This window comes from Podarcis filfolensis (assembly GCF_964270895.1).
Source record: "Podarcis filfolensis genome assembly, chromosome: 2".
NCBI classification, from domain to species: domain Eukaryota; kingdom Metazoa; phylum Chordata; class Lepidosauria; order Squamata; family Lacertidae; genus Podarcis; species Podarcis filfolensis.
Genome location: NC_139605.1, coordinates 82,145,955 through 82,173,728, shown reverse-complemented (window position 1 = coordinate 82,173,728; position 27,774 = coordinate 82,145,955). Strand labels below are relative to the sequence as shown.

The following is a 27,774-nucleotide window of genomic DNA, read 5'->3' as shown; positions in this document are numbered from 1 at the left end:
TCATTGCTTTGGTTTGCACATCACATTAAACCATAGTAAAATAAACTATTGTTTAGTGTGAATGGGCTGCTAAAAGCATGGATGCAAAACAGATGGATGAACAGGCCGTTGATTTCCTGGAATATATCCTGCAGTTTTATGAAGACGGGAGAAAAGTAGTTTGGTGCTGCAGGTGAACAGCCTGCCGTGATCTCTCTTTTACATTTTGTCAAACTTCTTGTGACTTCTGAAAACTAAAAGTACAATCCACCCCCCCCCCCAAGAACTCTGTAATTCTGGCAGTCCCATTGTGTAATCACCCAGTGCATTGAAAGCTTGATAGTTCAATATTCAAAATCCAACGTACTTTCACAGTGTTCTGTTCTTGCTGGACATGACCCTGTTCCATAAATGACTACCCATTTTACACTCTGTTCCGAGAAACCTTTTTTAATTGCATTTATACATTTGAGGCAGCACTTGCCTCAGTGTCCAAGGGAACACTGCTAGGCATGTTAAGAGGGATAGAAGTAGAGGAATCTGATGTGTATGTGGGGAGGGGGACTTTGTGGGTAGTACTGCTTGCATCCGATGGGGAAGCAGTGCCAGGGCTTAGTGGATTTGAGAAACAAGGTGTGTGCTTGTGTCTTGGGTAGTAGGACTTGACAAATATCTCATGCAAGGACATTGAAAGAACCTCGTTATCAAAAATATTTGTAGATTACATCCCTACTGCTGCGTGGAGGAAATGTGAGGTTAAAGCAAAGCATGGTAGATTTGGGAGAGGAGGTCTTGCAGATCTGCGCCTTTAGGAGGAAGTGCTAGGATCCTGGGCACTGACAGGTTTGGGGGTTGGACTTTTTACTTTGCCCTTAGCAGCTTCAAGCTGCTTGCCATGGATGCGGTTGATGAAGGAGAAATAATCATCCATGGGTGCAATGGGAACGACTGATATATCTGAAGCGGCGCCTTCTGGTAAAGCCAAGTCCTTGCTCTCCTGTTGAAGCAAAGAGAAAAGTCAGTTTCATCCCAGATTCTTCTTTCATTCGGCATCTAATCTCATCCATGACCCTGATAGCCTAAGACTAGCCTGCATGAACATAGATTATACCTTCCTGTACATTCAAATCCCGACTGCAGCAGCTTTGTGCAGTAAACAACCTCGAGTTCCCCATCAGAACCACCATTATCACCATCCACCCTTTTCTGTCACTCGTATAGTCCACATTACTATACCAACAGCTCTGAGCACTGGGTAGAATCTCAAGGTCTTCTGTCCTCCTAAGGGCAGGCAACTCTGGTCTATTAAGTCACATCACTTCCAAACCATCTGGAAAAGATGCGTCAGTTGTGAAAGGGACACATCTATTGAAAGACGTTTTGGGCACCCTGGTGGTTATCACCAATTGAAGCTTCGTTACTCAAACCGCTCGGTATAAAAAGGGGACGTGGCCTACATATAGAGATTCCTGAGAGATTAAGAAGGAAAATAGAAATTAAAAGATTATGAGGAAATTAAAGACCATTTTCAGAGTTGGCTGCATTACAGACAAATACAATGAGATGTACAAGGAAGATAATAAGAAAGGGTTTAGCTATACAAGTTATAGAAGAAGAAGTGAAGCTGCTGAAGAATGTATATAGTATTCTGCTAGAATGGGAAACAAAAGATGAAGAGGTCAAATCAGTTATGAGCAAATGAGTACAAGATATAGGACACTATATAGTTTGAAGACTGGGAAAAGCTGTGGAAGGTAGATTTGAAATTTACTGACTGTTCTCTGCTGAAAGAAAACTATATGAAAATGATGTATAGATAGTATATTACACCAGTACAAATAGCAAAAATGTACAAAACCGGGTTGAAAATGTAAAGAAAAAGAAGGTACTTTCTATCATATGTGGTGGGAATGTAGAGAAGTTAAAATTTTTTGGGAAATGATATATAATGAATTGAAAAAAATGTTTAAAATGACATTTGTAAAAAAAACAGAAGCATTTTTGTTAGGGATTGTAGGAAGACCTGCCAAGAAAAATAAAAAACTTATTTATGTATGCTGCAACAGCGGCAAGAGTCTTCCAACAAAGTTGGAAGAATGAGGAGATCCCAACGAAAGGACAGTGGCAAGAAAAATTGATGAGCTATGCTGAACTGGCCAAGTTGACATGTAAACTGTGTGACAAGGACAATTGTGACTTCAAGGAAGAATGGGAACTTTTCACAAATTATTTAAAAAGACAACAAAATGATTTGGACTCCTTGGCAGGTTTTGAATAAACATCCACAAATTTATTTGTTGAATATATGATAGATAAGGCAATAGTATGTACAATTTTACAATATGCAGAGGATAATATGTGTAAAGAAACCGGAGAGAGGAACTGAGGGAAGTCATGGGGGGGGGAGGGGGGATAAACAACAGGGGGAAATGTAAATGGATATATTGATTGATAAGCTGGTTGTGTGTGTGTGCGTGTGTGTGTGTGTGTGTGTATGTTTTGGGGATTCAAGTTTAGGTGAGATGGATGACAACATTTGTTATTACACGGAAAGCAGAAGATAAAAACTTAGCCTGTACTTTTAAGTACTATTTCCATAGCTAGGTTCCTTACCAGTGTTGCTCAGTTTCCACAGGCCTTCATTTCCTGCATCCCTCCCTCTCAGAGTCCACACATAAATGCAGATTACAAATTTCATTTCTTCCTCTCTGCCCAAGTGCTGCTCTTTCAACCACACATACAGCATACATGAGCACACACAACCTATTCAGAAAAGACTCCATGGGTAAAGTGCTTGCCATTCCCTCAACCTACCAAATCCAATTTTTCACAACCCAAAATGCAACAGGACCACCCAATTGGCTCTTTCAGGCACTGTGGTGGCCCTGGGCACCAGGTTGGCAAAAGGTTTCCGTGTGCCTCTGGCCAGATCCGTATATCCTTCAAGTTTCAAGGGTCTGGAACAGTTTGTGTTTCAGGGAAGAGTGGCCTGAGGGGATCAGCGAAAAGGTTACTTTAAAGATTTAATTACGTGCACTCTTTCACTTTTAAAGGGGTTATTCATAGTTTGCAAATACGGAGTCTGATACTGAAGTAGGATGGAGGGCTTAGGCGTTAGCACAGTGTGAAGAAGGAAGATGAATTATGGTGCAGCCAAAGAATTTAGAAGCACTGTGGTTCCTATTACTGTTGTCAGCCAGTATCTTGTCTACTGTCCAGGGAATCAAGGTGTCGTACACTTCAGAGGCAGATCTGGATGAGTTGCTACACATTCTCAACCCAACCTCAAATTGCCTGGCTCTAGCGGTAGAATTTGCCCTTTCCCGGCAATAATTACCTCTTCATTTCTGTGCCGTGGGAGTGTGGAGATCAGCACTTTCGAATGTGCTTTGGGTGATTTGCAAAACCCTTTTTTCCCAGTGCAAAGCTAACTTTGGGCCAGATAGCTTGTGGCAGACATCTATATACATGCCTTTTTTCCCCCTTTTTAATCCTTGCTGAACATAAGATGGCAAAGCAGCAGTGTACGTGGTGAATCTCTTCACAAGAACAGATCCACATTGATCTCTGAATACATGCATCCACTCTTGGAATGGAGACAGAAGACGCACCAGGAAGCCAATGTGTGTTCATGTGTTTCAATCAGTGATTCTGCTGCCAACTTAATTTGCTGATGTTTGTGTGCTTCCAGAGTGCCTTTTAAAAAGAGGAGGAATGGCTGGCTCAGGGTAGCTGCTGAAGCCAGTCTGCACCCACTTTCTTCAGTCTCACTCTGTTAATCATTGGCTGACAGCTGCTTATCCTGTTACAGAAGGTGGAATTATGTTACTTGCAGTATCAGTGTACCCATGGGTAGATCTCATTGATGTGTGGGATTTGACCTGGGCATGGTGTACATGAAATTTAAGTCCGGATCAGAACGTGGCCATCACAGACTTGTTGGCTGAGCTTTCTGCTTATATATGAACCATAAGCCACCAAGGAACCCATGATTCCCAGTGCATACAATCCAACATAAAATTATGTGCACTTATGAAGGCTGATGGTGGGTGGCTAACTCTGTGTTGGGCTGTGATGGATATGTGTGCCGTCACTCCATATTTATTCCAGGGAGCATATCCACATAGTCGCTTAATGTGTGCTCTTTCCTGCCTTTTTATTCCCATTACTTACACTTGTGACTAGTTATTGTAGTTGCTCACACACTTGATGTGTACGCACCACACCATACATACATGTTGGCATGCATATGCACCCCTTGCGCTCACCTTCTTGCCATATAATTCCCAAGTATCAATCCATCTGTTAGCTATGTTCAGGGGTCAGGGCTAATTCTTATGTAGCCAAAATGGCACTACTGCACCTCGAAACAGTACTACCCATGCACAAAAAGGAGGTATGAGCAAGATGGAGGTGTGTGCATACACAACCACACATGCTTATGCATGCTTTATCCAGTGAAGGCGGTGAAGGTCCTGTGTGAGTGTCTGGAGGTGGTTGGAGGATGGATGGCAGCTAATGGATTGAGGTTGAATCCTGACAAGATTCTAGGGGGACAGGGGGCGGACTGGTGTGGAGGACTCCCTGGTCCTGAATGGGGTAACTGTGCCCCTGAAGGACCAGGTGCGCAGCCTGGGAGTCATTTTGGACTCACAGCTGTCCATGGAGGTGCAGGTCAATTCTGTGTCCAGGGCAGCTGTTTATCAGCTCCATCTGGTACACAGGCTGAGACCCTATCTGCCTGCAGACTGTCTCACCAGAGTGGTGCATGCTCTAGTTATCTCTCGCTTGGACTACTGCAATGCGTTCTATGTGGGGCTACCTTTGAAGGTGACCCGGAAAGTACAATTAATCCAGAATGTGGCAGCTAGACTGGTGACTGGGAGCGGCCGCCGAGACCATATAACACCGGTCTTGAAAGACCTACACTGGCTCCCAATACGTTTCCAAGCACAATTCAAAGTGTTGGTGCTGACCTTTAAAGCCCTAAACGGCTTCGGTCCAGTATACCTGAAGGAGCGTCTCCACCTCCATCGTTCTGCCTGGACACTGAGGTCTAGCGCCGAGGGCCTCGCTACGAGAAGCCAAGTTACAGGGAACCAGGCAGAGGGCCTTCTCGTTAGTGGGACCCGCCCTGTAGAACGCCCTCCCACCAGATGTCAAAGAGAAAAATAACTACCAAACTTTTAGAAGACATTTGAAGGCAGCCCTGTTTAGGGAAGCTTTTAATGTTTAATAGGTTATTGTGTTTTAGTGTTCTGTTGGAAGCCACCCAGAGTGGCTGGGGAAACCCAGTCAGATGGGCGGGGTATAAATTAATAATAATAATAATAATAATAATAATAATAATAATAATAATAACAACAACAACAATAATCACCCAACTACTTGTGCTGTGTTTCAGTGAGTGGTTACTACCTGTGCATGTTCAGGGATCTGGTTTATGTTTCTTGATTTTATTTGTTCATTTGTTGCATTTATAGTCCACCTTTTTCTCTGAGGAGCTCAATGTGGTATACCTGGTTTCTCTCCTCCTCATTCAATCCATACAACAACCCTGTGTGGTAGGTTAGGCTGAGTGGCAGTCATTTTCAGAATTTCTGTTATTGTTGTTGTTCCACCTTTTTTTTCTGACGGGAACTCAAGGCAGCTTACAGCTAAAATTTTATTTCATTCCATTTGTCTGTGGAAGGCGTTGATCCCTTCCCTCACACATTTTTTCTTTACAACAACCCTGTGAGGTAGGTGAGGTTGCAATTGGCTCAAGGTGACCAATGTTGATGTGTAGATGACGTTTATGTGTGAAGCAGGATCCAGCACAGGAGATGCTTCCTGGTGGAGAACAGACCGTCCCTATTTTCCTCGGAGAAACGTTGGAGGGAATGTAACCATATACTTTCCATGCAAATGATCATCACAGAAGCTCAGTGGCTACTGATCCTACAGAATGGGATTTAGAGTGGAGAAGCCTGGGGTGTAACTGTTTCCTTGCTCAACACTACTTTGCTCCTTGTAAAGGTTCTTCCAGGCATCTGTTTTATAGTGCATTCATGGTACTTTGCACTTAGGATGGTATTGGGCCGTTTCACACGATCCTGCTTTCAATTCTGTATGCAGAGGTGGATTTGGTGTGTGTGTGGCCGGTTCAGTGGCACTGGGCACGGAGCTGCAGGGGACACCGCAATTATGATTCAGAATGGCATGGAGGGTGGGTGGGAGGGGCACCAAATTTTGGCATCTCACAGGGCACTGCTGAAATTTGAGACCCCAAAGTCCGCCACTGCTGTATGGACCGGGAAAGATTTTGGGGCAGACTTACTGCTATGTTTCCAATAAGTGCATATCCCATAACTTTCTGCTGACATCCTGTAACTTTTTTATACCACAAATGTTCTGGGATGGTCCCGCTTTTGTGCACAATAATTCAAGAGTGTCCTTCCAGATGATAGTATTGCATTAACTTTAGGGAAGCATCACAGAACAACTACCGGTAGTAAAGTGGCATGATGTGTGTAAATCTACCACTAAGGCACTATTATTGGTCAATACGTGAGAAGAATTCCAGTCTGGAGGGGCCCAACCTCTTTTCTTGCACCTTCTGCCATTTTAATGTGTGGAGTGGGTGTGGGTGTCTTAACTCTCAGGGGTGGGTGGGCAATAACACAAATATTAATAGTTTAGTGTTTAGAGCATAGATAGGGAACCTGTGAACCACGAGATGATGTTGGACTCCCATCATTCCTGACCATTGGTTGTGCTGGCTGGGGCTGATGGGAATCAGAGTCTAAACAACATGAACTGAATTAAACTGATTATTGTGATACATTTCAGTCAAGGTTCAGGCCTGCTTATGGGGCTGAATTGCCCTTGATCGCCCTGATGGATGATCTTTTATAGGGTCGTAGTCAGTGGGGGTGTAGATCCTCTTATTCTTACTTGATCACTCAGCAACTTTTGACACCATGAACCAACTCAGTAAGATGGGTATTTGGGAGACTGTTTTACAGTGGTTCTGATCCCATCCCTGAGGTGTGCTTCAAAGAAGAGCATGGGTGATTGATTATTTTTTGGCTCCCAGGTGGTTGTGCTGTTGGATGCTGCAGGGACCATCTTGTCCCAATGCTATTTAACATCTACATGAACCATTCTGAGTGGGCATTAGATTTGAGGTGAGGTGACATTAATAGGTTTATGATCCCCAGTTCTATGTCTTTGGGACAACTGAATCAGGAGAGGCCATGAAATTGGCAAGGTTGAGGTGCTGTAAGTGAGCAGCTCTTGAGTTTGGATAATTGGTCAATTGCCTGTTTTGGACAGGGTCATACTCCCCCTGAAGAAGCAGGTTTCTAGTCTGGGGATAACCCTGGATTCATCTGTGTCATTAGAGGCCCTGTTGACTTCAGGATTGCCTTTTAGCAACTTCAGCTAGTAAGGCACCTACAGCTGTTCTTGGACCAGGATAGCTTAACCAGTGTCATCAGTGTACTATTAACCTCCAAACTGGGTTACTATAATGTACTTTTTGTGGGGCTGCCCCAGAAGCTGCAGCTGGTGCAAAACATAGCATCTTGACTGCTTACTGGGGTAGAATATTACCACCACATTACTTTAGTACTGAAGGGATTGCACTAGCTGCCGATTAGATAGCAAGCTAAATTCAGGATGTTAGTACTGTTAGAATTCCTGCTCCGTGACACTGCAGCCATAGGATTGTTGTCTATCACATGACGGTATATGTTTTGACTCCACAGAGTGGGAAGTGATGGAGACAGGATGTTTGTGTTACTGTGTTCCGTGAAGTGGGACTATTGTCCTTTGTCTTTCCCTTTGCTGTCTGATGCTAGAGAGAGAGGGAGCCATGTTGCAGTGCTTTGTATGTGTTTATATGTAAATAAAGTACCATAGATTAGAAAAAATTATGAGCTGCTGAGGTCTGTCATGCAAGTTGCGAAGATTCTGTGGATCCCAAGTGTGCCGGTGTCTGTTGGCATCGGTCGCTGTGCTGTTTGGGCTGAAGAAAGCTTTTGAAGCTCCTGAATGATCGACCAGGAGGAAGGGAACATGCCAGTTGGGCATGTGTCTCTGCCAGGGTCCTACTCGAGTGTAGGCTGAACTCCTGACAAGTACTAGTGTGCAAAGCCCTGTGCAGTTTGGGACTAGGATGCCTAAAAGATTGTCTCATCCCTTATATATAACTGATCACCACTACTCAGCAGGAGAGGGCCTCTTGCAGTTATTGTCTCTACAGGAGGTTCATTTCATGTAACACAGGAACTGGGCCTTTACTGTGGTGGCACCTACCCTTTGGAACTCCTTCCTGTTATACATCGGATAAGTGCTGTCTTTACTGTCTTTTGGGTGCCTATTGAAGACCTTGGTTTTTTCCCAATAAGCCCTTTTAAGTGGATTTTTTTGTCCTCGTTTGTGTTGGATTTGAAATTGTTTTTATATATGTTTTCATTGTGGATATTTTGTTGCTTGTTTAAATTGCTTCAGAATGTTTCATAGGAAGTGATTTCAATGAAATCAATGAAAACAGCCAGAGGGTCACAGGTTCAATGATCGGTGTGTGTGTGTGTGTGTGTGTGTGTGTGTGTGTGTCAACATGTGTATACAATCCCACCCCACTCATCCATGTTCAGCCCCCAACACTTACCTTTTCACTCTATGGGCCACTTCTGCGGGTCCTTTATTAAACTCATTTTAAGATTTGCCCTCCATGTGCTTTTCTTTTTTCCTATACCTACAATTTTTCTGCTCATTTACTACTAATGTGAAAACGTCCGATTACCCATCTGGTACAGGGGGTTTGGAACATGGACTTGAGTCGCATCCAGATGACTGGTTTGTTAAGCATTTGTCCTGATTTTTTTCATACAAAATTTGCGAAGGGGTTATAAGATGTTGGCTCTTTATTGAACATTCTGACTTGTTTGCAGGGAGGTTCAGTGTTGCTTCAAGCAAATGTAATCCCACACTTTCTGGAGCAGTTATTGCAAAAAGTTTAACTTGGGATGGGTTGGGGAGGGAACAGAAAGCTAGTTTGTCGCAGAAGAGGTCCAAACCGGGTTTTAACTGTGCAACCTGAAATTGCCGGTACGTGACTAGAGCCTTCTTGAAAATAGTGACACTGTATTTAGGTGTAAATTTATTGAAGTGGTTGTGACATGAAGGACACCCGTGAATTATGCTCAGTTCATCAGAGGGAAAGGCAGGATTCCAACTCCAGGAGCAGCTGGGAGTGACTTAGTGCAATTTTACCTCCCCTCTTACCACCACGAGAGCACGCTATTTGCAATGGTTGTTTCATGTACAAGAGTGCAGTTCTCGTTTCCCTGCTCCCCTGCTGCTAAGGGTCATCTGCTAAGGAAACCGACAAGGAAGAAACCATCTGAGTCTTTATTGGACTGGCAGGGCATGTACAGAGAATGAGCAGGGCGGGTACTGCAGTGAGGGGTTGCTATTGGGCGAGTGGCGGAGTGCTGTGCTTGGTGGCATTAGGTCGGTGTCTGTCTGCCACCTTCCCTGATCAGGACTGGGGAGGTACTCATTTCTGCAAAGAAGAAAATACAGTGGTGGTAGTGCAGCCAAGGACGGGAGCGTTTCCCTCCCTATAGAGCTGCCCATGGCACATACAGACACATAAATACAGAAACATTGAACAGACTTCCATCAAGATTCCAAGAGGCTGTGGGTGGATGCAGTGTGTGCTGTCGCTGTTTCTCATATTCACTGATGACCTGCATCTTGAAGTGTTACCTGACACCACCTGCCTGTAGAGAGCCAAAACCATCTATTGTAACCACAAGCTAGGAATGGCTTGGCCATTGAGTGCCTAGGTCCAAGCACCCCAAGGATAGGAAGGAAGGAAGGAAGGAAGGAAGGAAGGAAGGAAGGAAGGAAGGAAGGGGCTGCTACCTGAACCCTGGGCATTCGTGGGTGATTACCGTAATCTAGGCAAATGATGGCATTTTCAAACTTTGCCTTTCATAAACTTCTGGACCCATTTCCAGCACCTAAAGAGCTGCCTCCCAAGCTTGCTTCACTGTTTCATGGATGTCAGGACCACAGGATTGTCAAAAGGCAGAGCATGCCTTACTGCCCACCCTGTCTGGTGTTATGTACTAAGCTTGGATCCTAGAACAATAGGCAAGTAGGATCCTAGAATGCAACAACTGATTGGTCTTTCTCTTTAGCTAGATTCAGCTAATGCTCCTTCATGTGTAATGCCCCTTCTGTGGCCCAGAAGAAGTGTGCATAGATTTGCAGAGGCCCTATGTCTCTAGGCATTCACTTTACATCCATGACACCAAGTCAAACCTAGCCCCGGGACATGAACAAGTTTTGTAGAAAGTGTCATCCTGTAGATGCCTCTTGTGGACACGACACAGTACGGCACAGACAAGGCCTCATGTTGTTCCAGCCAGAAAACACAGGAAAGAAACAGAAATAAAGAGTTAATCAGTTGAATAACAAGGAGAATATCACAAGGCCACCCCGAGCAGGGCAAGGGTTAGTGACAGTCTGTCAAAGAGACTCAATAAGGAAGGTTAATACGTGCATCATTCAGGAGTATTAATGGGGCCACAGGGAAAAGACATTGTGCGGATATGTATGGAGGGACATCTTCTGAGGCGGAACTGCTCTTCTCTGCAGGGTGTGTGTTCCTGCTCTTCCTCAATGGCAGAAAGTGATAGATTGGCTACTTTGCAAAAGGACACTGAAAACAGGTTTGGTAATTTAGTTTTTATGGAGGAATTCAACAGAGCGCTGAGGAGATTGCTCCATCCATGCAAGGTCTACTGCTAGCCTGATGGAACCATGTTCCCTCTCTTCCCCCTGCATGCTGTTTTGGAGGTTCTCCTGGACCCTCCAATAATTTGGGAGTGCATAGGAGGAGAGGGAAATTCCCACTGCACAGGCTTCTGCTAGTGGGACATGTTAGCTGACTCCAGCCCTCAAAGATCAGAAGCACAATATGACTGATTTACAGATAATGAGTGTTGTAGAACCTTGTGTTTGTTTATGCAGGTCTGGCCGGTAGATAGAACTAAGTAGGCTTGATGGGGGGAAAGGAAGAGAAGGAGAAGCTACTATATGAAGTAGCCCACAGTCCCATCTCGGAGGCCACAGTGGTTATGTAATGGCTAATTCCAGTCCCCTAATGTACGTAATGTACTTAAATAGTACATCTCCCTTGGAGGTACAAAGGGCAATGGCCCGCAAGAGAGCCTTTTCTATAATGGCTACAAAATTGTGGAATTTCCTCCTTACACAGGGGCATCAGACACTGTTTTTTGACACAGTCATTGAAGAAGCACATCTTCTCATTGGCCTTTGACAGCTGAATCAGTATTGCTAGTCAGTGCTTTTTTCTGGGGGTACGCAGGGGTGTGCATATTCCTAAACGTTTTGTGAATCTTTGTACTTTTGTCCATTTACTGTATTTATTTTCCCCGATTTGAACAATAAAATGGTGATTTCCTTGAGTAAAAATGAGAGTACCCCTAAACATTTTTAAAGGAAAAAAAGCACTGTTGCTAGTGTCTCCCCATATACCGTCTGTTTTGTTGATATGTACATATTGCATTGTATGGCACTTTGGGGTGGGGCTGTTTTATTTTATTATACTCTTTTATTTTTTTTAGATGGAACCTGCCCTGGGACTTTATGGTGAAGGCCGGGTAACAAAAGTAAATGATGACGATGATGATAGCATATGCAAGCATAAATACATTTGCTGTATGTTACAATTTTGTAGATATAAATAGAATTAAGGTGGCCTTGAGAGAAAAATAGAGCATAATGGTATGTGGGTGTATGCATGCGTGTCTGCTTTTTCACATTAAAATCTTGAGTTACTTGTGTCAAGTGTGAATGCTATTAATGTGGAAACAAACAAACAAACAAACAAACAAAAATCAGAAGCTTCTTCGTATGCAGACATGCAAAATAAATTATGATAATACCAACTTTGTGTCAACTCCTTGCCATCTGCTCTGTGTAGAGATGGTAATAAGTGAATCCTACTTGTTGCTGCAAGTGAATGTGGGAACTAGCAAAAACTCTTGTTAACAGACAATAGTTACCAGTTGGGCTTTAAGCATCAGTTTAGCTTTAAGAAAATGTGATGCAAACAATTTTAGTAATAAAAGGTAATTTTTCTGCTAGTGTGCAGTGCCCTGAGGGAACAAGTGATACTGCCCTCTAGTAGGTAGAATGTCTTTTAAGCGAAAATCATAGTAGTGGCACAGATGAAACTGATGTTTATTCGGAGATAGACAATGCTGCTTTTCATGGTATTGAATGCATTATATTTTCTTGGTATTCATCCTCCTACTTTCATCTCTAGTAAACATATTCTGCAGGTTTTTTTAATGCTTGCACAACAATACATGAACTTTGAGGGTGGTATGTTGGCGGGGAAATGTTCGCATTTTGCTTTCACCTTGATGTTTTTTCAGGATTTTTACTGCTATTATTTGCATTATTTTGCCATTTCAGCTTGTTCTCCATTTCTGTTATTGTTCAATATTTGATATGGTTTTTAGTTATTGACGTGAATTGTTTATGTATGTCACCTTTTAGCGTGGAAAGACAGGGCAAACATTTTTAAAAAGTACATCAAGCCCGATGAGCCACGGTGCCTCTACAACTCCTATTGCTTGTTTCCAGAAACAAGCTGTGTTTGCAGAAACAGGCTGTGACTGTGACATAGCCTGACTTACGTGCATTTCCAGCTGTACTACAGTTATACTGTGCAGGTAACTTTTGGGGCTGGACCTAGACTTAGACATGCGGGACTTACATTAGTCCCATTAACTGGGACTTAATGGTTCTGCTCTAAGCATGTCTAAGTCAAGATAGAACCCAGAGTCTCCCTGCCCTGCCCACTGCTTTCCCATCTCCCTCTCACCTTGGTGGCCCCAGAGGCCGGTTTGTTGCTGGCATTACGGTCAGCGTTTTGGAAGCCTGGGAGGTAGTTGAAGCTGACCCGCTGATCGTCCATCCGCCGGCTCTGCGTATGCGCCAGCATATCCATGAAGTTGTCCATCTCTGGGGGTGGGCTGGGGCTGTTCTCTGCCCAAGAAATAGAAAAGGGCATTAGGGAAAGGCATACAGAGGGAGCACAGCACTAGGACTGATCTTGCCTCCCTTAGGAATCATGGACTACTAGCAGTCAGTATTTGGTATCAGATTCCAGCAGAAAGAGCACCCTCCCATTAGCACAACATTTCTCTGTGGAGTCAGCTTTCCTGATACAGCGCTGGGGGTGGGTAAATGTGTCAGTTTTTGTTTCACTCAGTTACTCATTTAGCCAATATTACACTGATGCCTACTATACAATTTTTCACAAAACAATTTCCCCTAATATGAATTTTTAAATGATATTTTATCTGATATATATGCATTTTATGCACACTTTATGCTATGGCTGCTAAGGCGGAATCGACATGGGGGGGGGGATTTCCAAAAGGCAGCATTTTGTCCTAGATCTTAGGCATGCGTTTTTTAAAAAACAAAAGCTCAACAATTTGGGGGCTTTCCTTACAAAAGTTCAACAGTTTTGGGGTGTCCTGGTTTTTACTTTTTGAAAAGATGGTTGCATTTTGCTCTGCGTATTCTTTTGAAAAGTGCAAAGACAGCTTTACCTCTAAACGCAAACTGAGGGAGAAATTTAGCATAGTACTATGGCAATTGTCCCATTAGCGCAAGCTTTTCACCTTGCCAAGAGGAACAATCCCCCCCCCCTTCTCGTGCACTGTGCTGGGGGTGTTCCCAAACCACCCATAACCATTTTTTTTGTGGGGGGGTGGGGGTGGAAGCCCAGTTGTGCTAGAGGAAGTCCTTGTGTGGGCTTGCGTAAGTGGGACTAGATATCAGAGTCCTACCCTGAATCAAATCTCTCTCTCATCCTTACTTCATTGTGCAAAGATGCTTCCAGCTAGCTTTGTACCTATGATCCACAAATGCATTGGAAGACTTTATAACCTAAGCAGGTCCATAACAGTTGTTCACATATTACCAAAATCTGAGTGTAGGGACTGGGGTCAGCAGTTTTATGAGAAAACGGCCTCCAAGAAGAGATGAACCTCACCTAGGCTTGGGGTAGTCAGGACCAAGAGCTGTGCTAGCTTTTGCAAAAATGTGCCCACTGACCAGAACTTGCCCCCTTACTTGCCCCTCTCACCCAGCCTTGGTTAACTCACTCTTCTCAGTGTCTGAGCCGCTCTTGTTGTGAACAATCTGAATGTTGCATCGTTGCTCATCCATGCGCCCTCCTTGTACATGGGTCAGCAGACTGAAGAATCCTTCTTGTTCTGGGGAACCCGACTGCAAAACAAGGACAACAAATAAACAGGGCCTGACATCATCTATCCTGTGCCCTTGTGGGTCTTCCCCTCTGGTTGGCTTTAATCAGCAACATGAGGAGCAAAGTTGTGTTGTTTCCTAACTTTTGCCAAAGCACTCAGCAGGAACTGCTGCAGGTAGGTGAGAGACACACACATGCCTCCAGTGGGTTTTTCAACCCTCTTATATGGTGCTGGATTACAAACAGTTATGCAGTGTCTTCCTCTGTTGATCCTATCTTCATCTGTCAGAGCTGGATTTTTGTGGGAAATGTGGAGAATACACCTTCCTCTGCCTTGTTGAACTTAACCAGTCAGGAAGTTTCACAGCTTCCTATACATTTTACGTACAGTACAGGGATGTGTAGGCATAAGATAGGCATTACCAGTAACAGTACTCAGCATTTATATAGTGTATTTTGAGTGTACAAAGCAGTTCACACACATCATCTCAATAATCCTTACAACAGCTCTGCAAGTGCCTCTTTACCCTGGCTTTTGATGTTTGAAGTGTATGTTTTTGGACCCAACTACACACACATCTATCCCTTCTTCAGGAAATCAGCCCTGAGTGCTCACTGGAAGGACAGATCCTGAAGCTGAGGCTCCAATACTCTGGCCACCTCGTGAGAAGAGAAGACTCCCTGGAAAAGACCCTGATGTTGGGAAAGATGGAGGGCACAAGGAGAAGGGGACGACAGAGGACGAGGTGGTTGGACAGTGTTCTCGAAGCCACAAACATGAGTCTGACCAAACTGTGGGAGGCAGTGGAAGACAGGAGTGCCTGGCGTGCTCTGGTCCATGGGGTCACGAGGAGTCGGACATGACTAAACGACTAAACAACAACAAAAACAATATGCACACATCACATTCAGTATAATGCCAATTTCTGTTTCCAGATCTGCTTAGTATGGCAAAAGTTTCCTCATCCCTTAGTTTACCCCATTATGCTGTCTGATTCTCCAGTGGAGTGAAGGTTGGTGATCAGCACACCCACCCATCTTTTGACAGCAGTTGTGCCAACTTGAATAAAATATTGGGAGGGGGGAGGTAAGCCCCACCCCACATAATCTATCACATGATGTGGTGCATGAACACCATTTGAATGGCAATGCCCATCAACTTCGGAGGGGGGGAAGCAACCTCAAATAATTTATTGGGGGAGCCAAAGGCACCTTGGCCCTATGTTTGATAGTCACTTTGTTTAAAGTCTGAAAACAAGGGATTTTTTGTAGCCTAAAGCCTAAGATTATGTTATGGACCATCTGCACTGTGAGATAAGTATCCTTGCAGTTAATAACTCTCCTTAGGATCATATACCTAAACTGACACTGTCTTGTTGACGGACTGCTCCTCAGAGCACACAATGACACAAGGCCTCTCAAGCACACTCAACACACGTGACAAATTTCCATCATGGCTATAACTTTTTTGTAGAACACTGCTTGTCTTGTACAGCTAATACAGCCATGTATCTTTCAAGGTGTGCACTTGCTGCAAGAACCCACAATCAACTGGGGCTGCCTACCGCATGTGCAGGTAATGGAACTGACACAGATGAGGCACATCTAATTTCCTACACACACAAGACCTACAAAGGAACATAATGTGTGAAGCTGCCTCCTCAGTCACCAATATGTTCAGGCTAAAAAGAAGCATAAAGCCCCAGTTTGCTCTGGTTCATAAGAGCTGAACTAAGCCAGCTGTGTCTGACTAAAGCAACTCTGAACAATGGAGAATCCACCCACCTCCCCATGCAGCCGCTTCAATTACTTAATTCCCAATACTGCTAACTAGTGCTATTTTTCTACAAAAAGAGGTGCCTCCCTTGCAGACCCTCCAAGTGTCCCTATTTTCCAGGGACGTCCCTGATTTAGAGAAGCCGTCCCAGTTTCTGATTTGAAGTTTTCCGACCCCCAAGCCATCTGAAAGAAATCCTGTATAGGGAAGGTTTTTAAAAAAATGTTTAATGTTTTATTATTGTTTTTATATATGTTGGAAGCTGCTCAGAGTGGCTGGGGCAACATAGTAAGATGTGTGGGGTATAAATAGTAAAATTATCATTATGGAATGAGACATCCCTATTTTCATCGGAGAAATCTTGGAAGGCATGCCCTTCTTCTCTTACAATGGCCCCCACCGGAGGGGTGCTGGAGTGGAGTTCAGACTGGAAAAAAGCCCTGCTGCTGAACACATTCCTAGCCATTCTCAGTCTCTGATTATCACTTGCCTCCTCATACCAGATTTCTAAGCTGTTCCTACAGCCTCTCTTGGAATGCTTTTATTCAGACAAGTCACTTTTTATTTTTCTCATTGATATAGTCAAATCACATCCCTTAAGAGGCTTATTTCATCAGAAAGCTAGGTTTCCCCACCCCCACCCCCTGTCCTTCTTCAAATAAGAATTATCATAGGTCTGTGGATTTCAGGCTTTAGAAATGATAGAATTGGATGTGCAGGTTTGAGATTTTTTTTTTTTTTAAGTGTGAAATCTTCCATTTGCCTTTTATCCATCTTATGAGTTCAAGGCTGATCTGAAGTTTGAATTCACAGCTCAGTGTTTTAACTGTTAAATGTGATTTAACTATTATACTATATGGAGCTAAGTTTCATTTTGTACAGTGTTTGAATTATCGGGAAAGGCAGCAGGTTTTTAATGGAATCCACAAACTCTATTTTCATTCTTTGCCCAGTTGTGTGGGGTTTTTTTGCCAATCCATGCACCCCATTGGTTTTGGGTTTTTTAAAACTATATCATAATTGGCTCCATAAATTTGTATACTATTTTGTGTTGGCCTAATAAACGTATTGCCATAATATGGATTTTTGAATTTTTTATAGGCTTACACAAGTTACCTTTTCCTTTTCTTTAGAAATTAATATTTCATTAGAACATTAGATTTTCATATTAAAATGCAAATTGGGTTTTAGGTTCAAAGAAAATTTATTTCACTATCTATGTGGGAATAATGTCAACATTCACTTCAGGAAAACCACATGGTTGGAAAGCCATTGATCTCACCCAGGTATGTTTTTTCTGTTCTGTTACATTATGAGAAATTATTGAGGTGCAGGGTGGAGGTTGGGGGGGTTTGGAACAGTCTTCCAGGTGTGCTTGCTTTAGCAAGCCTTCTCTTTCATCTTCTAGATATAACTTGAGGGCTCCCAGCAGGTCAGAAAGTTTCTTTCTGACTTGAATATGAGGAAGCCTTTTACAAAAACTTTTTTTAAAAAGGGATTAAAATCTATACAATTTCCTTTTAGGACTTTTTCTTTTCTTTTCACAATGAAGTGTCTGCAAATGCATGCTTTGTTCTTTACTTTAAAAAATGCTGCTGGATACACCACCAGGATACAACACAGCTGCTTGGTTTTTTAAAGATTACAAAAGAAAAATTCTTTCCTAGACACAGTACGAAGAATAACAAACAACATTACGCAAAGTTTGACATCTTTCCTGTTTCAGTTAAGAAGGGGAGTGCAGCTATATACTGAAGTGCTGTATACTGAAGCGGCCTGTGCTTAATATTTTGGGGAACTGTTTTGGGGTTACATCACAGAGCCTAGGAATAAAAACTCCCTAAAATCAGCACCCTCTGTTGTATGACAAGCCTGTGACTTGTTGTGATAGTGCAGCTGGCCACAGTGGAGCAATTAGGCAGCTGCAGCCTCTTTCTCCTGGCAATAGTAGTCCTTAGTTGGTATTCTTGAACGTGTCCCAATGGAGCGCAGGTTGCCTGCTCCTAATCTGAGACAGCAGGCACAAACACAAAATAAATTATCCAAAATGAACCCAAACAAATTATATAATGCACTATTGAAAACATTATTTGCACAAGCACATCACTCCCTTTATTTCCAGTGTTCAGGCTGGGAGTGACATTATTTATGTAGGCAAAATGGTACTGGCCGTGTACAAGGCAAAGGTGTCAGCAGGTTTGGAGAAGCTCCAAGATTTGCAAAAGTAGAACAGAATGTAAGGGAAAATAGTAAACAGGGAAAAGGGAATCCTCAAACAGCCAGAGCCATAAAAACTCAGAGCTTCATAGCTTTGCAAGGCAAGGGAATGTCAGTGGAAGTGTAAATGGAATGGAAGGTCCTGCAATCCATCACCACCTCACACCTTTTAAAGTTTAAAAGTCTGATGCACCACAGTAATCCTGCTGCTTATGCATGCACAACAACACACAACCAACCTGTAACTGTGACTATCTTGTCACATCAGCAAACATTCCACATTTGCAGTTGTGGAATACAGATGAGTATGTGTGTGTTTGCATATATGCTTCGCATTGGCTACAAACTAATTGCATCAACTCAAATATTCCAAACTCAGATATTCCAAAGTATCTGAAAACCTGCACCCAAAGAATTGTAGCATGAGTCCAAATCAATATGTGAAATTGCCTCAGATTATTCCCCCCTGAAGCTGTCTCCTTTCTTCAGGCTCCCCTTTCTTAGCCCATTGCCTACTTTGTTCCTCTCCTTCAATTACTTTGACTCGGGGCACCCCAAATCTTTCCTACCTTCTGGGTTCTCTTTCCAGCCCTCAATCTGTTTCTCCGAAGCTATTCCCATCCCTGGACCCTATATGTATAAAAGGTTTTCCATTAGAAAAGCTGGCCTGCAAATATCTTGACAGAATGTTCATGAACATTCATTGTCGCACACTGGCTCAGCGAATGGTTGTATACCGGTACAAGTGTAATACAGTACAGATTGTTACAGCACTGTGATTTCTTGTAGTATGATGATAGGATCAGGTGCATCAAATAGGCATGAACAAAATTGCATTGACCACCAAACAACAACAACAACACCACAATTCTAACACAATAACTTAAAACAGCATAAAGCTGTCATGAGTCCCATATGCAGAATATACTGTTACTGAAAGAGCCAGACAATTGTGGTCATTTTTCTAAGTCATCTGGCAACATTTAACAATCCCCAAACCCCTTATTTCTGGGGTTGGCAGCAACACACTTTTGTCTCTATTACAGCTATCTACAAATAGTTCTTCATAACCCCCTTTTAGCTGTTAAAAAAAAAGAAACGAGTGTTGCTATTTGGTTCTCCCATTGTGCCCTATTTATATTTCTCTCCCTATATCGTATCAAATAATAATTCTTCCATTGCATTGTACACTCACACACAGAAAGCAGGTAGATGGGAAATAACAGCAGGTGGGTGGGAAATCATCTACATATAAATGTGTGGAAGGCAACATCCATTGCTTGTTTATAAATCATTACCACAAATGTAGACATGTAACCTCTGCATCTTAAATTGATCTATTCCCCACTTGCTCTTCCAAACCTGAGAGCACTGATTCAAGGAAGCACTGCAGCCTATTACCCTTGCCATGAAATCAACCTTTGCTCTTCCTTATTTTGAGACAGAGCAACTGAATTCACCACATCCTCCCACAATTTCACAAAACAATTCAACCAATATCTGACTGCATTGTACAGCTGCGGAAGCATTATTTACCATTTCACGGTTAAGTGGGTCAAGAGGTTCTCAAGGCAAAGATAAGCCAATATATAAGATTCAGAGTCATAGGGCTCCAATCCAAGAGGTACAGTAGGCCTTTTCTGTGTCAAGGAGGGTTACTCATTTTGGTGAGCAGACAGAACGAAGAAGTAGCTTTGCAAAGTTGTCCATGTGATTGCCTATTTGTTTACTGACTATGCAGGCATCAAATATACTGGAGAAGGGATGGTATTACTAGAAGTAAGGTTTTATTATATTTTTATATATGCTGGAGTGGTTGGGGAAACCTAGTCAGATGGGCAGGAAACAAATTATTTAATCATCATCATCATCATCATCTTGCCCTTCTCCACCATATAGAGGAAGGGATGTTTTCTTCCAAATCTATAAGCTATCATTTGAGGGGGAAGCCATCAACAAAGATGGCCATTTACACGACACAGAAATGTGAAGGGATAAGAAATTGATCACTGTCAAGCTGAGGTGTCCTGGCACCTTACTAGCTCCTGGCTTCACTTCCTCCGATAACTTTCCAGCATTGACTAGGGGAAAGTGGGGAAGGATAAAGATCCAACTACAATGTTAAGGAAGAACAATAAATGGAAGTGTTTGGATGCACCAGGGGAGTTGCTTAGGGGAGGAAGGCCTCAGGTATCATATAACAAGGTCACAGTATATAGAGGAAGGGAGTGGTGATTGTGGAAGATGAATGCACAATACACAATATACAAAGATGATGGGTAGTCAATAACATCTTAGCCCTAGGGGTCAGGTGGCAGGGGTCAGATTGGTGAAACTGGAAGCAGTACACATAGAATCATAGAGTTGGAGGGCAACTCCTCTAGCCCACCCTGTTGCTGGTGCTTGATCTGTACATTAGCTTTGAAAGAAAGACACCCAACCCTATCGCATTAGGAAACCTGAGGTATGCTTGGGTTAGAAAAAAACACCAAGGGTACCTTAGAAACCAGACATGAGAGGGCAAAGAGAACAGAGCACCCTATTGGAAATCAGCAACTAAGAATTGGCAGGGTTAAGCTGATACAAAGGGGATTGAGGCCAAACTGTAGAGGAAGTGATAGACATGGAGGGGGAGGGAGGAATATCAGTCAGCACTGGAGCGAAGCCAGCAAGTGTTCAGAATTAAGGGATTAATCTCCTTTCTAACCGTGTGGTCTGGTCCTCCTGCTGCACTAACTGAAAAATTAAACTTAATGGGGGCATTTGGCTACAAAGATATGCTTATTTATACGTGAGGTTAGTCACTACGTCTGGCAGTGTGATTCAAATGAATAAATGTGGCCCAGCTAGGCTTTTTTTTTTTTTAACCATCTCAGACTTCAAGGCTCAAGTAACCACTGACAGGGAATGACATCTCTTCCCTAAACAGTCTGCCTCATATATTTTTTCCCCAACCACTCTTAGCAAAGGCTCTTCATTCAGCTCCTTACTATCAAGCCCATTTATTTTTAAATCTAAAACCCACAGCTGCTTTTTTCAACACTCTTGAATTTTCAACATCCTTCAAAATGAAGGGTCAAAGAATAGTCAGAATATTATTCTCAGGAACCTCAAAGTGCCATGTTCCTTACCCAACCAGATATTGCATTTGTCCTCTGTCTTGCTACCATGTTGCCCTAGATGTTCAAAAGTAGATTTCGTGTTTCTACTATAACCCTTTAATCTTGTTCAGAATCCCTAGTTTCCACAAGATGTTTTCCTGTTGAATTGGTGCTTCTTGTGTTCCTGTATCTCAGAATGTGGCCTTGCTTTGAACCAGGGGTGGGGAACCGAAAGCCCTCCAGATGTTGGACTCCAACTCCCATCATCCCCAGCCAGCATGAGAGCTGTAGTTCAGCAAGAGCTGGAGGGCCACAGGTTTCCCACTACTGCTTTAGCCTGTGAAGTACCATATGACTAGAAAGGTCCCAAGAACCAAAGAATCTAGACCTCGTTGTGCAGAACTGCTACCCCATCAAGCTGGGTATCACTTTGACAGCATTTTTCTTTAACTTTTAACGTTGATAAAAGGATTTTGTGTTTGTACATGCACTCGCATGTAATTGCCAATTAGCTGGAGAAAAAACCAACCTGTTCATATTATAGTTTCTTTCAATTATATCAACTTTATATCATTAGTTCTCACATTTAAATGTGGTCAGAAATATACCAATCCATAAAGTGAAGTCACTGAAGGAAAGGGTTATTGAGTAATGCTCATGAAAACATGAATCAATGTCACACAAGAAAGCAAGGCCATGGATGACAGAAACACACAGGGGTTATAGACAAATAGACGCTGGCAATGTAGTCACACAGAAAACCATAACTGGAAGAAAGTGCCCCATTGCACACAACCAACTAAGAATGACTATCAGATGTGGAGGGAAAGGGCAGAACATAATGAGGAAACTAATAAAGGAGAGAAGGTTGACATCTGAGCACCAAATGAAAGGAGTGGGAGAGAGCCATCAGAAATGGACATGTCAGAATGCTACCAGAACAGAATGTGTGACGCATTTTCTTTTCAAACGGTATCCAATTAATTGTGGGTCCCACCTGTCCATAAATGACTCCTACTTCTTTCGCTTCTATCGGCCAACCCTATTTTTGGATAAATGCCACTCCCCCAGCCCATTCCCCCACCCCTGAGCCCAAACTCAATGGCTGCCACAGACATTCTAAGTCCCACAGCAGTGGAAAAACTGGATGAAGACCTCTATTTGCAGCCCGTCCCACCATGTCCAGGCCAACCTTACCCCGCTTGATGGGTTGGATGCTGGTGCTGCCTCTGGCGCTGCCTCTGGCAATGCCTCTGGAGCTGGAGCTGGTGCTGAATCTGGCTCCTTTTTCTCCTCCTCTTCAGTTTTGGCTTCTACTGTTGTCATTGTGAAACACCCCTCCTGTAAGTACTGCTCAAAATAGGTTCCTTCCCCCAGCGAAAAAGCTGTTTATCCCCTTGAGTTGGTGGTACAGGACCTGTCGGCGCTGTGCACTTTCCCTGCCCTCTGGCCACTCTGACAGTCCTGATGCCCGCTGCTCTTAGTGATTTATACAGAACTACAGCAGTAAGCACCCCCTCGCCGGCTCAGTGCCACCCTCTCCCCCGCACAGCCTCACTCTCTCCACACAGGAGATCAAAATCCATATTTTAATAAACACAGGCGTCCAATCTGCTCCCTCCATCGGATCCCCGTAATCTGCATAAAGATTATCCTGGATAATTGTCTCAAAAGAGCCAACACACACTTTGTTAGTGAGTGTGTGTGTGCTTATGTGTTCCCATGTGTGTACATGCACATGTGTTGCACCACAAGGAAACTGAGGAAAGCACATGCCTTTCCTTCTCGCCACTACATTTGTTTTGATCTGGCGTCATCCAGGCTGCTAGCACAGTCCTTGTTTCCCTTGCCCTAATCAAGCCATGATCTGACTTCTCGTGAGGTCCACTTTCAAGTCAGATGTACTACACCTCTGACATGATACGACACTACTCATTTCGGGGCCTGGTAGCTGAGTCAGCTACAGGCCTTAGTGCTTGGCCAGCCACTGTGAATTCCGGCTCAAGCTGACTCACAGCCCTCTGGGGTGATATGGGAGGTAAGACTTGGTCCAGTCAAGAATGCACTGCTACACATATTTGTGAACACTCTTCCTAGAGATATAAAAGGCCATTTGCGAGTCCTACACTAATAAATGCTTGGCACAATAGTGACGGGAAGAAAGTCACTGGCCTGTACTAAGTAGGTAGCAATAAAGTGAATTAATCTCTAATTTGTTACTTCATTAACAGTTATCTGAGCATGGAATTTCCTTTCTTGCGCTCTTATCTCACTCATATATTTAGCCCCACACATTAGAAATGAGGAAATTGTTCTGACAGTGTTCTGCCACACCCCTATAGAAGTAAAAGGGTAATAGGAAACAGCCAATGTTCTCTGAGGTAAGCAGGATCTTTCGATCCTGTCTTTATACTTTCCTTTCTGATAGTGGGACATGGGGATAAAATTGAACCAGGTAGTGGATTTCGTGAGCATTGCTGTATGCCCTTATTTCTGGCCCATGGAATAAAAGCTCAAATATATGAGTTGTGGCCAAGAAGCTTGTGTTCTGGATGTGCTTGCTGCATGAAGCATATAAGTGTTTAAATTGTGGGAAGCCCTTTCTTGTATAGAAGTTAAAGTTGGAAGGTTGATGGTGGATGGGGATTGTCAACAACTATCTGCAGCAGCTATAAGGTTCTTAAGGGGAAAGGTGGGCTTTCATAGCAAATAAGTATATGGGGGAAAGGGCTGGGAAAGTTGTTAGTCATGAACTATTTGCAGATGAGGGCTGGTGGAGAAAGCAGGTACACAGGCAGGCCCAGTCCACTGAGCCTAAATACATCTGCAGTATGAGGAAGAGCGGCTGAGTGTCAAAGGTTGACCTGGTCCAGCTGGTGCAGTTGGCCAGCTGTTGAGTTCAACAGGTGGCAAGTGGATCTTTTGAGACGCAGGGATGCCAAGGGATTTGTACAGCTTTGCAAGAGCAACTGTGGCCCTAACTTCTGCCTCCAGATTAAAGCAGAGCCATATTGTTACTCTAGGCAACTTGCCCAGCAAATGTTGGCAGCAGGGTCCGGAATAGGGTGCGCATGACTAGTAAGGTGAGTAGAAATTGACCCTGATGGTAAATACCAACAAACAGGGTAGCCTGATGAAGGACAGAGGAGAGACTTGGGGGACGGGTCATGTCACTCACTCACTGAATGAGGCATCTTGGTATTCTTGGTGCTGGTGTAGCGGGTGCTGGCATCATAGTCACCAAGAAAGGCACTAGGCAAGGCTTGGTACTGGCGGCCAGGCATGGACAGAGCCCTGAGAGAGCACAGGAAGAACTTCCGTGGACGCTTAACACTCCCAAGACTCTTCTTCTTCACCACCTACAAAAATGTCCAAGTCAAAGGATCAGATGGGGAAATGCATGAGGGATATGCTGGTTTCCTTACCCTCTGCCCTCCTCCTCCCTATACTTGCCAGTTTCTTTCCAAACTGATTGGCTTTCTCAGCCATTTGGATTCTCTGGTGATTGTCACACAGGTGGCCAGGAATGGGCTTCTCAAGGCTTATGCTTTATGCTCCCCAAAAGGCCACTGAGACCAATTGTAAGCATTTTCTCTAAATATATCCCAAGTTCAGCAGTAACCTCTCCTTTGAAAAAAATCCCTACCTGGGCAGACATGTTCCCACTTTGATGATATGATGTTGCAGTGATGGCCTGGGATGAGATATGCTGAGAGAGAAACATAATTAGACAACATAGGCAGCAAGACAGGCCCCAACGAAACCGTTGCTGTATCTCAGGACAAGAGCCTCCTGGACAGTCTGGGTCATCCCCATGGAGCTTGCTAATTTTTTTGTTTAGAAATATATAGTGTTAATTCAGATCAGTATAGATCTTGATGTTTCATTTCAGAACATCATAACTGTATATAAATTAACTGAATAGTTATCAGGGACAGGGCCTTCTCTGTGGTGGCATCTGTGAAAACACTTGCACAATCTTTTCACAGTATCCTGTGTTTGACATATCCTCTCTAGGACTTTGCTGGCTTTGAGAAAAACCATTAAAAAAATCCAGTGAGCTTTTGGGTGATTTTATGGCACTGCATTTTAATAACAAGTTTATCTTCTGGTGTTGTTTTTAATGTTACTTAATGTTGTTGTCACTTCATCTTATTGTTTAATATATTTCTAATACCTTCTGCTGTTGTTTTGTTGTCACACTGGGAGGGTGAACACCCAGGGGTTGCCAAATTTTTTGAACTTCAGGACACATTTATAATTTTGATAAAGGGATGTGGGTAGCAGTTGCAAAATAGCTGCCATGTAGCGTGTGGCATATCACAAAGTGGCTATTGTTGGGCATGACACATCACAAAATGTCTGTCACATCTAAAAGAGCAGAAGAGACACAACCAAAAAATGGTGCAGAGAAGACTAATTAAAAATGTTTGCAACATGGGTATGTAAACAGCCAAGCATATTCCAGAAACCTCCTTCGCCACCAAAAAAAGTGAGTTTCTCCTGAATTACCTAGACACTAGGGAGACTGAAGTACTTTGGCATGGTTTTTATACTTGATGTTCAACAAGCACTGTCAAATCACAGATCACATTTGTCGCAATGGACTGAAATCAGAGATCCAGCGCATCCCATGCCACAGATGTGTCAATTCTTATTATTTTCTCATCTGCTCCAAACCACAATCAAATCTGAGTCCACACCTACAAATTTTATATGTCTATAGGTTTTTCTTGGGGGGGGGGGTGTGTCCTTGTAAAGATCACAAAGATCCATATGGCTCCACACCACAGATTTGGGTTGGCGCTAAAGAGCAACGTATCTGTAATTTTTATTTTTTCAAAGTTCATTGAGACAGATGTGTTCTGTGCCTGATGCTGCTTTTGGACATATCTTGCGTAAAGATCATGCTTGTGAAGGAAAAGTTTTCATGTGAAGCTATACTGCATGAATAGATTTCAGGTAAGTTCAGGGTGGAGGGGGCACAGGTCTGCCTTCATTCTATTGAACACCCCCACCCCCACCCCCCACACACTGGTGAAAATGAAGGAGAAATCCTGAAGCCAGTAACATACCACTTTCACAGGGAAGAAGGGCAAACCAATGGGGAAGGGCCATAGCTCAATGGCAGGCATCTACTTTGAGTGCAGAAGGTCTTGGGTTCATTCCCTGACATCTCCAGGTAAGGGATGGAAATGTCCTCAGTGCGAAACCACAGCCAAACAGCAAAGTAGGCAATACTGAGCCAAATATACCAAGGGCTGGAGCTGGTACAAGGCAACTTCTAACAGTCCGGAGTGAGGCATGCCCCAGAGATTCCAGCAACCCTTTTAAAGAAAAAGTGACCATTGGGGGGCAAGCAAGCACTCAGGCTATGTGGAGGCAAGCCAGTGGGTGGGAATCCACCCTGCCATCTCCAGCACCCCCTTTCTAAAATGTGAACAAGCATCTGTCCGCTCTGGAACAGGAGAAGCAGCTTCTGTGAAGGCAGCCAAGCAAAGGGAGTCCCCCCCCTTTCCCCTGGCACTACCTCAAGTGTAAACAAAGAACTAAACCCCCTTCTTCAGGTTTTTTTTAAGTCCCTTTAGCCAGGCCCAAAACAACACTTTGGGCAAGTGCTCAGTACTGCAGCTGCTGGCATGAGGTGGGCCTCACAAGTTCTGACATCGTCCCCTCAAACCTCTATGTACCATGGTCACCATGGCTTGCTCACCAAAGCCTAGTGGTGCCTCTTCTCCAAGTGAAGTCTCTGTTGCATCGAGACAAGAGGGGAGGCATCCAATCACAACCACGACCCACTATTCCCGGCATCCAATCAAAACTGAGTATTGCAAATGGGCGTGCTCAGGCCCACTCTAGGCCTAGCCAAAGAGACATAACCCAAAGAGAATGGAAGTAGGCACTGCAGTAGGACTTGGTGGGGGCACTGGTGCCCATGGGGAGGGCATTGGTAAACCAGGGCCGCATAAGAGTGGGATTTTTAAAGTATGTTGAATGAAATTTAAATTTAAATATACCACAGCTCTGTAACATCTTATATTTTCAAAACATTGAGCTGGCACTGTGTAAATAAATAAAAAAGGCGTTTATGTACTCACCCACCTTAAGCCAGGATTTGATACCCACAGTCCCATCTGTTTTGAGCAGAGGAGACATCAAAAGAAGCTCTCTCTGTGAACAAGTGCAGTGGTAGCTCATGTAGGTGCTCTTCCCCACCCCCAGCTGATGAGGCACCATTCTTTTTCTTTTACTGCTCTTTTGGATGTGGCAGCCATTTTGCATTACGCCACAGCTATTTTGCGATTGGCACACATGGCATTTTCTCAATATTCCAAATGTGCTCATTGGTCCCAAAAGGTTGGCCAGTTATATCCCAGGGGGTAGCT

General features: G+C 43.5%; 1 protein-coding gene across 3 annotated transcripts; it reads right to left on the bottom strand.

The window, feature by feature from the left end:
• Window positions 1-12: 12 nt before the first annotated feature.
• PCP2 (Purkinje cell protein 2) lies at window positions 13-27,645 on the bottom strand. Of its 3 annotated transcripts, none has more exons than XM_083599933.1 (7): window positions 27,044-27,077; window positions 25,035-25,097; window positions 24,567-24,747; window positions 22,586-22,704; window positions 14,190-14,313; window positions 12,896-13,059; window positions 13-976 (listed from the first exon to the last, which is right to left on the bottom strand). In XM_083599933.1, the coding sequence occupies exons 1-7, from the start codon at window positions 27,053-27,055 to the stop codon at window positions 788-790; spliced, it is 852 nt and encodes a 283-aa protein (XP_083456059.1). In that variant the 5' UTR covers window positions 27,056-27,077; the 3' UTR covers window positions 13-787. The 3 variants fall into 3 exon arrangements, with proteins under 3 accessions (XP_083456059.1, XP_083456057.1, XP_083456058.1); XM_083599932.1 differs by lacking the exons at window positions 13-976; window positions 27,044-27,077 and adding exons at window positions 9,363-9,532; window positions 27,491-27,640; XM_083599931.1 differs by lacking the exons at window positions 22,586-22,704; window positions 27,044-27,077 and adding an exon at window positions 27,491-27,645 and having other exon boundaries at window positions 24,571-24,747.
• Between the last annotated feature and the right edge of the window lie 129 nt (window positions 27,646-27,774).